The sequence below is a fragment of the Pocillopora verrucosa genome, chromosome 3 (assembly GCF_036669915.1).
Source record: "Pocillopora verrucosa isolate sample1 chromosome 3, ASM3666991v2, whole genome shotgun sequence".
NCBI lineage: Eukaryota > Metazoa > Cnidaria > Anthozoa > Scleractinia > Pocilloporidae > Pocillopora > Pocillopora verrucosa.
In genome coordinates, this window is record NC_089314.1 from 110,479 (window position 1) to 125,649 (window position 15,171).

Consider the following 15,171-nt stretch of genomic DNA (forward strand, 5'->3'; position numbering starts at 1 on the left):
AATGGGAGTGGGAACCTGCGAAACCTATTTGGGAATAAACCAACGTCTAGGGAAGGTAACTCCCAAAACAGTTAGAAGTTGCTGACGCTTTTTGATAGGTATGATTAATGAAGTACAGTTATGCCTAATACCCCTACAATCACATGTGTAAATGATAGGTTTGCAAATATAAAATTCACCCCTTTGGAGCATACACCAACAGCATTTGGAACAGCTATTGTCTGGTGACCCATAGTTATTTGTATTCCTTACATAGGGTATAACATAACAAAGTGTTATTCCCTTTTAAATTCACGAGTTGGCTTACCGAAGCCCTTTTATCATCAGTGTAATTCAGTCAGAGGAATAGACTGAGAATAGGGAACAAACAAAGAATGTATGTTTCAGCTGTGACAAAATTGGTTTATTGGGATGCATCAAGAAAGATCAGTGTTAGGCTGTATACCTTTGTTGCATCGTATTTTATTTTTTTTCGGTCGCGCAATACGTCCTGGCTGTCAAGTCACAAGTGTGGTACACCAAAAAAACCGTAAAACTCTACAAACTCGAGTTCTTTCTGTGTGCCCTGATGAAACATTTCCAGAATATCGAAAGAAACTTTACTTTTACAAGGAAACGTACAGGCAACGAAGAGCGGAATGAAACACATGAGGAGTGTCACGAAGTGTCACTGTCGCAGAAGTAGCTCTGCGACAAGGGCTCATTCATCTGAGACCTGATTAATTATTAATACGTTTCCCAGAAACATTTGCATGTCTTTTACCAAGTATGTTGAAGTTGTTGAAAATTCCGCCATTATGAATATGCTATCAGCGAAAGTCACTGTATAATCAATTGATAGCGATAATTACATGTACATTATCTTGATCAGAAACGTTTACAGCGGTGGTTTCAAGGTAAGAATAGTTTGTGGTTGCTATATCGTAAATTTTGTTCACAAACGCGATCGTTTTTCTTAGCCTATGCCAGATCAAAAGATTTGTGTTAGCACGCATGATCAGTCTCTTAACAGTACTGATATCGAAATCAAATGATATTTACTAACAAATAAAGAAGCCTTGGCTACTCTCTGTTCTGTTGTAAAGGCACGCACGAAGAGGATAGAGCGCGAAAGATGTGTAGGAAGAAACACGATTGTGTTTCTCCCTTATTCTTGAGTCGAATTTGGCCGAAGCGGAAAAATCTTCAGATGCATTGGCAACTGAACAAAATTTGTCCCGGGTAAAAATTAGACAAAATCGACTAATAAACAAAACCGCGACTAACAATTTAACAGATGGCGTAACAGCTTTAGCTCAGCTCTATGCTTTGTACTCTGATAGAGCATTCTCTTTCAACCTCTGGCAGCGAGCATTATAACCGAACTTTATCATAATAAAATTTAACATGTACGTATCACAAGCGCACATTTTTCAGCGTGCATACTTGTTTTCATCCAAACAATCGAGTTCCACTCGATTCGATCGATAGCTGGGTGATGTTCAGACTCAGAGATAAACTGTGACTTATTGTCATTCTCTTCTTCTCATTCCCTTGATTTTGAAATTGTTTCTTTGGATTTTCGTTGGTCAACTGTAATGCAAATAGATTAAGCCACAATTTGCGATTGTTAAAACGAAGATATTGAAGTTTGGGTCACATTTATTCGTCGATTGATTGTTCGTTAGGTCTGGCGATAGCTTATATTCACTCTGATCAGTTACGTGCAAAGTTCGTGATCCAACGACACTATGAGTCCAATCCCAAGTGATCTCCTTGCATCGTACGCACTTTCTTTATTTTCGTTCGCATGGCCTATAGTCACCATTTAGAGAAATATTATACTTAATGGCCAACCGCTATATGCGGAGACTCAAATCGAATCGCCCCTCTGAGGAACTTAAAATGTTTTAAACCAGGACTGAGGTGCATGGTTTTATCGTTTCGAAGTTGATCCACAATTTTTTTTGACAACCGAGCTACGTTAAAGCAGAGGGGAAGTCATTAAGTTCCTTTATCCCCTCACCAAAAGTACATATATGTTATGTATGTGTGACACTTGTGTATCTGTTATATATTTCTATGATAAATGTTGCAATTATGTGGCATTTATGTGACATGATTGCACATACATTTGACATATACGTGACGTGACATACAGTATATGTTGGATATATTATTATGTAGGGAATGTATGTGACATGTATTTGGTTTTGGTAAGGGTTCACAGCCGGCTGGTTGCAGTTTCACATTCCGTTCACATACTATGTATTTTCAGTTTTTTGTATATTGCAAGGTGCATATGCATATGATTTAGAGCCAGTATCTTCAAAATTTTCTCTTCAGAAGTAAATAAATGTACCTATATACAGAAATGTTTTGATGCCTACAGTTGTATCAAACTTTGGTTAAATGGGCAGTATGAAATTTTCTATGTATTGCAAGGTGCATACGCATATGTTTTAGGGCCAATATCTTAAAAATTCTCTTTCCAGAATTAATTACAGCAACGAATTAATGCCTACAGTTGTATTAAACCTTGATAAAATGGGCGGTATGATATTCTGGAGGCTAATTATTGTGTCCAGGCAAAAAGATTGTAAATTTAATTACATGTCAATACTTTGCTCAGGGTCATTCCTTAGTGTTGCATTGCACATCCTCACTGTGTATAATTTCAAATGTAACTATGGTGCATGCTTCCAAAAATGGTGCCTTTTTTTCTCAATCGGAGCTCACCAGAGAGGTAAATTGTCATTTTCTCGCAAATGAGCTTGGATACCTAACATTTTTCTCTTTCTTGGAACTGGGAAATTATTTTCTTTCTGTCAATTAACTATAAACCAATTCTTGGTGTAGAGAAAGGTAAAAATGTCAGAAATGCCAATTTAACAAATACTCACAAATGTAATTGTCATGATATCATAGGAATGATATGGATATCTAGAAGGTACTGCTGCTCATAAAAGAGCATGACACCTCTCTTTTTTATTTCAAATTTTACTTTCCCTTAAAATCTACAGCCAACATGTACAGTTTGACAACAATCTAAGTGTATGTTTTACAGAAGGGCTTTGAGTCTTCAATGTGTTTTATCAATTGCTCTGTATTTTTTTCCTTTACAGAAGCTGATTGGCATTGTTATAAGTTAGAATGGCAGCAAGCACTTTCAGAGACATTCGAGGTAATCCACTAAATATCAATATTAATCTTCCAAAGATAAGTGAGTGTTGCGCGTTATTTAAAATAGGAGCCAAGTTCCTAGTGAAGAAGATTTAGAGTGGCTTTTGCACCGACTCGAAAAATGGAAGACATTCTGGCGTCTTCTCAAAATTGAGGAAGCAAGATTAACGGCGTTTGACGATAAAAATGTGGAATACTCTGAAAAAATTTACAAAATGTTACTACATTGGAGAGAGAGATTGTAGAGAGAGGAATGGCTCAGCTGCAACATACACGGTCCTACATGATGCACTGTGTCACCCATTGGTTAATCGCACAGATTTAGCTGAGTAACCTGGGGCATATTCGAAGTTACCCCAATTTATCACTAGTAATATATCACTAATCTAGCAATTCAATAATCTTGCACCCTCAACCTCATCTTCCCGCCCCCTGCCTTTATAAACTAAGAATGCGTGGATCCAGCAGAATGGCATGAATAGATGCAATACCTACTTCTCGCTATCCCCTCATCTTGATGCTTTTCTCTGATGTTTTTTATGTTTTTAGTCAAGCAAGGAGTTCCCAGTGACGAAGAATTAGAGTGGCTTTCGCACCAACTCGAAAATTGGGAGGAACTTGGGCGTCGTCTCAAAATTGAGCAGGCAACATTAACGGCGTTTGACGATGACTATGGGAGAAAGCGTAAAAAAATCTACAAAATGTTACAACATTGGAAACAGAAGGATGGCTCAGATGCAACATACATGGTCCTACATGATGCACTGTGTCATCAGTTTGTTAATCGCGCAGATTTAGCTGAGAAACTTTGCCGTCAATAGCATTTATTGACTCACAGATAGCTTTTATCTCTATTTTTACTGATTATTCCACTGTCAAATGAACAAGTATTCCCAGTATGGTTACACTATTACCATGTGAATTACTAAATCAGCTATCTTCCTTTTCCTCACGGGATCGTTTTTCTGTCTCTTACACACATGCATCTTTCTATTCTTTTAATGAAAAACGTCAAGTGTTAAAGAATATTGCTAATTATGACCCATCCATAACTTTTCGTGCAACTCTATTGACTACTTGACGTCACGCGGTACAAAATCACCGGACAAAACCACCATTTACGTCGATATTTGTAACCCGATCATTTCCGTCGAAAAGAAACCAAAACAGCGGAAAAAAAATCCAGCTCTAGAGTTTCACTTTTTTATCTTTCTTATTGTACATGTGAGAAAAACGAAGTTATTTTGAAGAGTTCACTTGTAGTGATATTAAAAAGCTGATCACAAATGCTGGTCCGGAAAACTGAAAAAAATCAACAAAATTTTTGTTAAGGCGCAATACGGAAATTAATAGAAGGGTTATGAATTGAATAAACCCACTTTTGGCATGTTAGTATTTCGAGGGATAATTTCCTTGGCTGACATATTGTCTTGTAAATTTTACAATTTGTCCTCGAAGCTCCGCTTATCGGCCAAAAATTCAATTTCAGGCAATAGCTCAGTCGCAGACATGAACAGCCGACATACTAGCCGTCTAAAGACGTTTACTAAACATTCGGTGAGTTGCTCACCGAAGGCATACGGCATGTTACGCACTTGCATTACCACTGATATCTATGCGTAATGCACAGGCATTCTTCCTTCAATTGTTAGTTTTGACGCAGCTCTGAATTTGGAATTTCAGGCGCTTTTTTCTAAGAGGTTTGATGAAACCAAAATTCAGCGTGATGAGAATCTCACGCCGAGAACACGAATATATGCCATGTTTTGTAGTTGATAATGAGATTTTACAATAGCTGTGAGTTTTTGTTGGTTCCTGTTAGTGCATTAGCTAATATATCGATTAAGAAATTGCGAGGAATGTCGAGCTGAGTCATTTTTTCTCAAAAAATTGTAAACTCACAAGGAAAAGACTCCATTAACAGCTAGGCAACGAAAAAACGTGGTTCCCTTACACTCGATTAAGCTTGGACAAAAGGCAAAGTTCTTGAAACAGTCAGTTTGCCTGATAATGATATACATTTGATATTGGAAGCTCATGATTGATTAATTGCCTACGATAATTTACGGTGTAGAATATTTGTCAACGAAACGTTTCAGTAATAGTAAATGAAAGGTTTGACATAACTAACTGCCTGTGAAATGACTCTATGGCATGGAAAAAATGTTTGGTAAAAACAAACGGTAGAGGTTTGTGATTTCATCAGGGCTTTCTTACTGCTTTTAGTTGGCATGAAAGAAAAAAAAATGTCGATTTGCCATTATTTCTTTTGTGTGTCTGTCTTTTGTTCTTAAGAAAAGTCTTTGAGCATCCTTGGTTCTGGATTGAGTAGTTTGGTTGGAGCCCAATGGTTGGCAATTGTACTGATTTTCCGGAATAGTTTTCTTGGGTAAAATTTCTTTCTACCAAGCTTTGAGCAGAAAATCTTTATAAAGCGAACTGCTGGATTGATAGTAATTGTCTATTCATAACAAAAAACTTGTACAGAGATTTTGCACTTCGAGTTTAATTTTTTGGCATAAAATTTTGCCCGACAGCTAAATAACAAAAGTTTTCTCAGAGCTTTGCTAAGCTTCGCAATATCTTTGATGGTTTGAAGTATTGAATATCACTTTTTTCAATCGAATGTTGCAGACCTGACGCATTTATGAAGTTGTACAGAAAACCAATTCTCTGTTATGAGGTCACGGTTCTATAATGATATTGCCAAGGTGTTAAAAAAGTGAAAATCTAGGGAAAATAATTAGTGTCGATAAATCCACAGTATTTTTTCATTGAAAACTGAAATACTCTCAAAGATGAAGTTTACACGTTGGCACATGGCTGTTAGCGTTGTATGCGGGTGAGTATCCCTAAGTGTCATCACTCTTTAACATCAGGAGTTCCCAACCTTAAGGCCTTCGCTTCCCATTCTTCTTCAATAGCATGGAAATTTACCAGAAGAACTTTTAATGAAACTTAGTTGTATAATATGGAACTTGACAGAAAATTCAGAGTAAATGAAAGAAAGCGAATGCAAGGCCATCGTAAAATTTCAAGATATATTTTGCCTAAAGACTTTTTCAATACACCTATGTCTACTGTGTTCTGCAGCCTAAACTTTAAATACAACAAACTGATATTACTTAGAAATAAGCACTGTTATTTCAGCAACTGCATGCATGTTAAGTTCCACAGTCGGAAACATCAAATGAGGTAGGGGAGGCGTCGCTAAGGAACTGAATTTTTTCAATTTTATTTTCGTCAATTGTTAGTTATCAGGAATACATACTTTGCAGAAAATAACAGGAGGAAAAATAAGTAAGAGAATACAATCCTTGGAAATACTGAATAAAACTGATAAATAAGCTGTAAAAGAATGTCTAGAGAGACACCCTACTTACACAATCTAAATGGCTAACACCCACGTAATCTAAATTTAGATCATTGGGTTCAAGCCGTCCTAAATGATCATCTAAGTCTTCCCAGTAGCTCATTAGATATGCATAAACATTTCGACCAATCTGATCCTTCACTCTTCGGTGGACGAGCCAAGGTGATCGCTACGAAATGCGTCGGTTAAAGCCCGTTTTCTTAGATGTGAAGAATATTGGGCGCGATGGAAAGAAAACCACCGTATCGATTCCGCTGAGAGTGGATCTTGGGAAGCAGCCTCATAAGAGTACGGAGGAAAATAGTCAGGACACCAACAGTCCAGTAGAACAAGATGTCCCTCTTGGCGATCTCGATAAGCAGGAACTCTCAACTCAACAGCAAAATCGCGTTTTGAGTGTCTCTGCTAACTGGGAAAAGGTACGGGAAAAGTTGCTGAATTCGTACATTGAAGAACAGCATCTCCCAGACAATGTGAACTGTGTGAACTGTCAAAAGAGTATCGCTACAACAAGATGTGAGTACTGTGGCCCTCGCCAGTACTTTTGTGTTGGATGTGCACGAGCTCTACATGTCAATCGAAACAAGTTTCATTTACTTGAGCAATGGAAGGTGTGTATGAATATTTTGGGGCCAGTTGTATTCTAGCTACTTTTAGTGTAACATATCTAGTTAAACTGTACTTTCATCTACTTCTTGCTTTCTTTATTTTAATAGGATGGGGTATTTTGTCCTTTGTATGCAGACGAGGCAACTGTTAGCTATGGCCATACGTGCAGAACCGCGGCAGTAAAGCTGTTCAGACTTCTGGATGCCTCAGGTCAGTTCATTTCATTTATAGTGGTTGGAGAATACTAGAATGGTTTAAAAACGAAGCGTTCTTTTTCAATTTTATCTGTTCCTTTTTCACATTTTCCTGCCGCTTGCCTAAAATCAAGAACGCTAATGATCTTAATGATAATGATACGATTTAAATTCTCTCAACATGGCAGTGCCAGTAACTAAAATCAAACAATCAGATTGCTCCATTGCCTGTCAAATATTTTCTAAGTATTGGACCGGGTAATGTCCTGAATGATCCCACATGCAATTAAGTTTTTTAATGGCTTGCCAAAGAGAAACAATAAACTTGGCTTGCATCTATCTGTAAGAACCTTTTCTGTCATGCTGGGAGAATATTGGCCCTTGGACTTTTCTGTACAGACCTCGCTGCACTTGGTTTGTACTGTCAAGACCCTGGGCCAATATTCTTTTAGTATGGCCCTTGCACTTGGTTAATAAGGTGTCTATACAGCCCTCAACAAAGTAAGAGGTATTTAAAGCTGTATGTAATGTTTTTTTTCATTTTGTTTACTTAACTTCTTAAGTTGTTCATTTATTTTTCTATGAATGTCAGGAAATCATCACCTCAAATATGTACAAGTGTGTGATTGTGAGCCGCATGCTGTTACACTCTTGAAATGCCAGTTCTGGCCAGGGTCACCAGCAAATCCCACCACAGGATTCAGCTTCAAACTGATTGAGTTTGTGGAGAAGGTCTTTCTTCATTGTCAAGTGTCCCTGCTAAACATCACAGAAGTGATCACAGAACTCAATCCTCAGCTACAGCCAACACATGTAGGTTTGCTCGCAAACAGTCTTTTTGAGACATGACATGACTTTTTTTAATTGATTGATTCTGGTTGAATGGTATGTTTTTTTTTAGGTGAGCTCATTATTTACAGTATCCTTAATTCAGAATGCTTTGAAGAATTCAGGTATGTTTGCACATAGGTTAAGAATATCAGAGCTGCTAATTTGTGGATGTACAATGTCTTCTAAGGTATTATTGATATTAGAATTAATATTATTTTTACTATTGTTATTGTTGTTGTTCTTGTTATATTAGTATTATTAATATTATTATTATTAGTAGTAGTAGAGGTTGGTCCGTCGGATGAAAACCAAATTACTTGCGTGGCTCTGAAGAATCCCGAATCGTATAAATAGAATTTTATTCGATCTGAAACAATAAATAAATAAGATTTCTAAACAACAGAACCTAACCAAAAATAAGAGACCTAAGCACATCATATAATCTTCAAAACACGAACAGATTTAACCGCTAATTACATGCGGTCTTACAGAAATTACACTAACAGAATCAACGCGAATAATTGAATGTAACAAAGCCTAAGGAAACCAAAAACGACTTAAAACAACTGACTTACTTCGTGACGGGATTCCAGAGTTAAACTAAACTGTATAATCATCAAAAACGGGAAAGCTATCCTGATTCATGCCTCCGACACAACACGTGTAAAAAACTAACTAAAAACCACCAACTTACTCATATTTCAGTGTCAATCAAGGTGATCAATAAGTGAAAAGAAAAGGTGAAATATTAAATAAACTAAATAAACTTTTAAACGTAACGCAAATGTCACGCGAGCAATGTTCTTCTCGAAACAGAGGTAGTCACACGATTTACAAGTGCTTATTTATATTATTATTTTATTCATTTATTTATTATCTAGTCCCCCAGCTAATATAGATCTCAAACTCATGCTTTGCTTTTGTCGCTTTTGTGTTCATATGATTCAAAGATACATTGACTGTTTACTTTAAGGTCAAGATATCCATTTACATTAATTTACAAAACATCTTTCTTGTTGTACATGTACATTTACTGACTTTCTTTAAGAAAGTCCTGATTGACATTTCGTTGTTTTCACATGAAGGTATTTCATGTATCAGTACAGGCATTGTACAAAGTACAATGGAAGTTTGTACAATGGAGCTTGGTGTCCTATATGTCCAAGGGTAACTATACATTGTAATTTGTTCTGAATAGTAGCTTGCGCTGTAGTTCTGCAGTATTAATTTTATGTTGTTGTTGCTGTTCTTTTTTATATCTATTTTTCTCTTTTCCCCTCTCTTTTGAACAGGATGATGGTGTTCTCATTGAAAGCATGGATGGGTGCTTTGGACTGTGCAGAAAGAAGGACAAAGGGCATAATTTAGGAACAACCAAACATGGAACACTCCTATTTGCAGACCAGGATGATGTTGACAATTTTGTCAACAGTTATGGCAAAGCTGGAGCAGACATGGAACAGGTCTGTACTTAAGATAATGCAATGCTCATACATTATGGCATAAATGTTAATTTGAAAACTGTATGATTTTCCTTTTGGCCCTTTAAATTCAAGATTTTCTGTTTTTGTCCCTTTTTTTTTCACAGAACTGCAGTAAGTTCCATGCTGGAGAGGTTCTTTCAGCTTTAAGATCAAAAGGCAAAAACAAACTCTTTGACGAGAAAGGTGTCTTTGGGCGAGTATGCAGACATGACTTTCCCAAAGGATTCCATAACATAAAGCATGGTGAAAGGTATGGAGTATGTAAATACTTTTTACCTAATGTTGTGCTCAATCCTATATGTATTGTCTGTTAGAGAGTTACATGATAGAGCCATTATTATGAATTTGTCAAGCTGACAATTGGCATGCACACTTGTATACACAATACAGGTGCATCCTATGATTCTTTACACTATTAGCATCACCATTGTATAACTTTGTTATTAATTTGAATGTCATATTATAGGAAATATGTTCAATTTGTCTTAGTTTTGTGTAAAAAGATATAAAAGAAAAAATTGGTTATTGATTCACTTTTTCAACAATCTTTTCTCTCTACAGAATATCATACTCTGTTTATGAGCTTAAGAGGCTTAGAAGTCTTAATGAGAGCACCAGAAACAGAGTAATCATCATGTATGACATTGCTTGTCTATTAGCACACCATTTGAAGGTAACTAAATTTTTTGAACATGGATGTGCAGGAGGCTAAATGGTAATCTAAAGTGGTATTTAATTATGTAGAATTGTCCAAAGTATTTTCTATTAAATTTGGGATGAAATAAAATAATTTATTGAAACAGACTGGAATTATGTGAATTGTGGAAAGGAAATGAAGATGTAATCATCAGAGTTATTTACTGAATTTTGAGCAATTGGCTTAATCAAATAAAATGTCATTTTTGCAACTGACGTAATTCCATTGTCTGTTTCATCACTTCCTTTCATGGGTACTGGCTTGCTCCCAACATATGGGGGTTCATAGTTCAGTGGGTAGAGCATTGCAATGACAATGTCATGGGCTCAAATCCCAGTGGGGCCAGATTCTTTTCTTCTTTGTGTTTGGTTAAATTCCCATCATTGCTTACATTTAAATTGCATGAATATCTGTGAGGATCACATCTTAACTTCAGAATAGTTTATTACTACTGACACAATTTTCATTTACATGTACATGATTATATTTATTAGTGTTCATCTCAGGAAAGCCTCTTGGAAGGTGTTGATGTTGCCATACCCATATTCCATTGCTATGGGCACAAGGCATCATGCCAGGTTAGTATATATCAGTTTAACAATAAATGGCCTTGTGGCAATGTGAAGAAATGTGTGGCAATACCTCAACATTGGTTAAATACAGTTGTAATCATACACATCCCATACTTACCTGCCAATGGGTGAGCAGTGTGGGATCTGAAATCTGACAGCAGTTTCTAAAATTGAAAGCAAATGATCTGCAAGGGTCAGCTAAGCAAGCAAGGTGAAATATTTAAGCACATGTACATGTTCCTTATAAAAGAGTGGCCACCCTACATAAGCCTATCAGCTTTGGAAATGACCACTAACCAGTGAGCCTTTACTTAAGGTTAATTTTACCTAGAATGAAAATTAAATTTTTAAGTATATAGCCTGCAGTGCAGGTGGTTTTGGTGGTTGTCATCTTTTGAGTGTTTGTTTTACTAGAAAGTTGGGGCAAAAATACAATGCGTGAGGAGGTCTCATGCTCCAACTCTCCACTGTTTTCCTAATTCAAGATGGTGCTTTGAACATTCAAGTTGGAAATATTTATTCACACTGCTAAAATCTGCCTGCACTGCAGGCTAGTACATGTATTTGCTAAATATCTGATGCAAGGTCCATGCCATATTAATGCTTTTATCTTCAATAATGGTTTTATCTTCAATATGATTGTCTGTGGATCCAGTACAGTCCAAGAAGGATCAAGGGAACTGGATTGACAGATGGTGAAGGGGTGGAAAGGTTATGGTCCTTTCTGCGAAGGTTTTCCTCTGTCACTAAAGAAATGAGTGCTCACAAAAGGACAGATGTTTTGACTGATGGGCTTCTTCACTATGCCCAACATTTGTATCACAAATTTGGTATGGTTAATTTTATTGAACACATAACTTTCACATTTCTGTAGGTTTTGCTGAAAAGCAAAGGGGATATCAACTACTGACCAGTACTTTAGCTGGACAGCTTTATCTACCCTGTGTTTTCTGTCGTAGTTGCAATTCTTCATTTTTTCAATATGGACATGTGTAATGTATGTACAGATGTAACTCGAGGTTGACTAGTCTTATTAGTACACATCAAACTGATTCCTTTTAATGTTCACAGGTGTTACTCTAAAAGCAAAGTTTGCAAGGGCAGAAATTCTTCTACAGGATGTCAGTGCAAAGCTTAAGGAACTCACTGAAAAACTTCCAGGTATACATTTTAAACCTTTTTTTTTTACTCATTGCATTGAAAAACAGCACAATGACTTACATGCATGCTATATGATTATTGCAAATTATACTTTTATTTACCTGTACTAGATTGTGATGATGATGTGATACAAGAGTGGCAAAAGGAAGAAGTTGAAGCACTGAAACCAAAAGAACACGGTAGTTTTATTCCTCAGCATTTGTTAACAGTCATTAGGGAGAACAGTTTTTTTTGTATTCACTAATATATTATTAATCTGTCACAGGATTAATACTGCAGTGGGACGAATCATATGTCAGCTTGCTCCTCATGTCTAAAAAACTCAGGTATATAGTGTGTGGAAGTACCACCTACCAAATTATTCATGACTTACATTAGCGAGTACCTGAGCTTTTCGAAAGCGATTAAACTTGTAAAATGCGAAATTCCTACCTAACCAATCGTTGTAGTGGACTACGTGAAACTGATCCTTTATTTGATTCATGGCATAACCTGATCCTTTGTGACCTCGGCTTAAATAGAGCTGTTTTGTAGAGCTTTCTTCGGTCAAACCCAGTCTGGTCAAGTCAGGTAAAAAACCAGTCAGCTTAGCGGTATTTAATAAATCCACTTTGGAGCCAACTTTGTCGTTGTTAGTCATTGTCTCGAGGATAGTCAACAGCCGTAATAGATTCCGGCCTTCCCGCAGCCAGCGAGTGCCCCCAGGAAAGCCTTTTCCCAGAAGAAGTTTATCGGGTTGTTCCCCGTCCGTCCGTTTATTTGTGAAGGCAAAAACCTGTTTTCACAATAATATAAATATAGTATTCGTACTCCCCTTTCTTTCCACCTTAGCAAATATAATTACTAAGTATTAAAGTATATTGTGTACGTACCTCCACCCATTAAAATTTTTTTTTCAGAAATGAATTGAGCTGTGTACAAGATGAAGATCAAGGGAAAGTAAAAGATATTGAAAAGAAAATCAAACGGTAAGTCATAAATATGCAAATTCCTTCCTTGCAGCAACGACTGGAATAATCAGGTTCTGCAGACAGAGAATTAAGGGTGCCGAAATTAAAAACAAATAATAAATCTCTCTAACTTACATTTATTGTACATAGGAACGAGAAGGCCATAGTAGCCGTGGAAAAGAAGCATCATGTCAGAGAAAGATGGTCCGATCTGTCTCGTGTGTTTGTAACCGTTAAGTCACGTCTCTACGAGAAGAGAAAGAGCGAACTCTTGTTGAGTTTACATTGCATGGCATCCGAAAGATGTTTCTTGGTGGAATTGAAGCGAAAATATGCTGGTAATAAACTGAAGAAACTGCTATGTAAAATATTTAGTAGCATGTGTATTTTGGTGATCATGGTCTGCAGTAATTCCGTCGTTATGTTGCTGAGTATGCCCGTTGTTTTTAACTGCGACTCTAGGCATTGTACTGGGATTATTTGAGTAGGGGTATGAGGGCTAAATTTTCCCAGTTCTCAAGTCTTACACATTTACATTTTTCCGTCTAATCCGTAAAACTGCCACTGAATTGCGTTTTTAGTTATTATGAACTTTTTAATTTTCACATGGCCAAGCAATTGCCATAAAGCTCGCAAAGCAGATCGACAAAGTCGTCAAGTCCATTCACAAAACTTTGTCCGAAATAAATGGGTATCTTCCCAATGATGTACCCCAAATTGGTTATGACGATGCTAAGAATCCTAAGAGCAGCATTTACTCTGAAGTCCAAGAGGAAGGGGACACCGTTCCTGCTCTTGTTAGGAGGCAGATAATTGACCTTTTCTGCTTACACAACAGGTGTCAGGAAGAGCTTGAACTGTTGAAGGAGGAAATGAATCGCCTTGTCTCTTTTCTCCAAAACGAAATCAGGCTTATAGACGAATCGGTGGATGCTTATCTGCCTTACACTGATAACCCTCTTAATGCAGGAGTGATAGCTTGTCTTAAAAAGAAACGGATGATTCATTGTAATCACATTTCCTCGCTGCTGCTTTTATGGGGTGGTATCTTGGATTCCCCTAAACCTATTGGTCATGCTGAGGTAGCAAAAACCTATGCTAATTTGAGTGGTATCGACTATCCTCTAGATGACGAGAAATCAGACGAATCGATGATGGAGGAAGTTGTGGACGATGAGGCCTTTGTGTTGGAACTGACATCAGACAGCGAATTATCCGATAATGAATAAAACTCATTTTGTCGCTGGCGCTTGCCAAAACCATACAGAAACAGCCTCTGTTTTGTTTATGTGCGCGCGCCAATAGCGGGTAAACTTCTCGGAAAACCCAACAAATATCAATACATTGTGTAGGATTATACTGACTGGCCAATCATCACAATATGTTTTAATAAATTCTCACCGATGGCAAATTTCATCTCGGTGGTGATTTGTAGCAGTTTTTACGTTATTAGGATTATACGTAGCATGTGTAGACGGCGTATTTTATATGCTGATCGGTGCCGAAGCTCCCTCAACGGACACTCGTAAGTGGACAGCTGTACTTACCCACCTAGTCAAAACTCCGTTTTATTAGACTCCCATACAAACTCTGTATTCTGATATTATTAAAAATCATGTTTGTATGGATTGGAGTTCACTGGAGGTACAATTGTAGACGTGGAACAGATGTCGGACCATGAGTCACCGTTATCAATTTTGAGAGGTCCACCATTGTCGAACAAAAACATTACTCATCTTTGTCCATCTGTACCAAAAGGAATGATAGATAAATAGATATTAGCAAGTATGGGGTGGGTGCCTCGAATATCTTTATAAACTCCGTATTATAATTATCGCATATATAAGGCACTTTATAACTTAGGTTTGAATACTCTAGTTGACAAGCCAAATACTGAATTTGGTCGTTGTTCTTCTGTACATTGTCAATTCGGACCATCCTTACTGAACTGAGGTGACGCTTTTTGAGCGTTGCATGCTTAACCATCACCCGTCCAACAAAAATGGCCATGCAGATATACCCATGTACCACCTTTCATTCTTAGATGGCAATGGATCTCATTGTGTAACCTTACTATACAGTGCTTCTTATGAACGCAGTCACATTAACTGAGCATATATATATACATGCTCCTAACA

General features: G+C 37.1%; 2 protein-coding genes and 1 long non-coding RNA gene across 3 annotated transcripts; all 3 read left to right on the forward strand.

The window, feature by feature from the left end:
- Nucleotides 1-754: 754 nt before the first annotated feature.
- On the forward strand, nt 755-4,676 carry LOC131769879 (uncharacterized). The gene is made up of 3 exons (XR_010716983.1): nt 755-896; nt 3,105-3,163; nt 3,712-4,676. It is a non-coding gene; the product is annotated as an uncharacterized lncRNA (long non-coding RNA).
- A 1,165-nt stretch (nt 4,677-5,841) lies between these two features.
- Nucleotides 5,842-8,054, forward strand: LOC131791980 (uncharacterized). Its single transcript, XM_066164357.1, has 3 exons — nt 5,842-7,148; nt 7,252-7,354; nt 7,931-8,054. The coding sequence occupies exons 1-2, from the start codon at nt 6,712-6,714 to the stop codon at nt 7,325-7,327; spliced, it is 513 nt and encodes a 170-aa protein (XP_066020454.1). The 5' UTR covers nt 5,842-6,711; the 3' UTR covers nt 7,328-7,354; nt 7,931-8,054.
- A 174-nt stretch (nt 8,055-8,228) lies between these two features.
- On the forward strand, nt 8,229-14,764 carry LOC131789009 (uncharacterized). The gene is made up of 13 exons (XM_066164356.1): nt 8,229-8,291; nt 9,255-9,336; nt 9,462-9,632; nt 9,758-9,903; nt 10,215-10,326; nt 10,845-10,928; nt 11,578-11,752; nt 11,994-12,083; nt 12,194-12,262; nt 12,349-12,409; nt 12,983-13,051; nt 13,184-13,371; nt 14,162-14,764. The coding sequence occupies exons 2-13, from the start codon at nt 9,262-9,264 to the stop codon at nt 14,260-14,262; spliced, it is 1,341 nt and encodes a 446-aa protein (XP_066020453.1). The 5' UTR covers nt 8,229-8,291; nt 9,255-9,261; the 3' UTR covers nt 14,263-14,764.
- The last annotated feature ends 407 nt before the right edge of the window (nt 14,765-15,171 follow it).

What these genes read in the sequence shown, in the direction of transcription:
- LOC131789009 (XM_066164356.1), top strand. Translation starts at nt 9,262, where the DNA reads ATGTATCAGTACAGGCATTGTACAAAGTACAATGGAAGTTTGTACAAT. An exon ending in AACATAAAGCATGGTGAAAG is followed by an intron (nt 9,904 to 10,214) that starts GTATGGAGTATG and finishes TTCTCTCTACAG; the next exon opens with AATATCATACTCTGTTTATG. An exon ending in ATTGAAAAGAAAATCAAACG is followed by an intron (nt 13,052 to 13,183) that starts GTAAGTCATAAA and finishes TATTGTACATAG; the next exon opens with GAACGAGAAGGCCATAGTAG.
- LOC131791980 (XM_066164357.1), top strand. Translation starts at nt 6,712, where the DNA reads ATGCGTCGGTTAAAGCCCGTTTTCTTAGATGTGAAGAATATTGGGCGC. An exon ending in TTACTTGAGCAATGGAAGGT is followed by an intron (nt 7,149 to 7,251) that starts GTGTATGAATAT and finishes TTATTTTAATAG; the next exon opens with GATGGGGTATTTTGTCCTTT.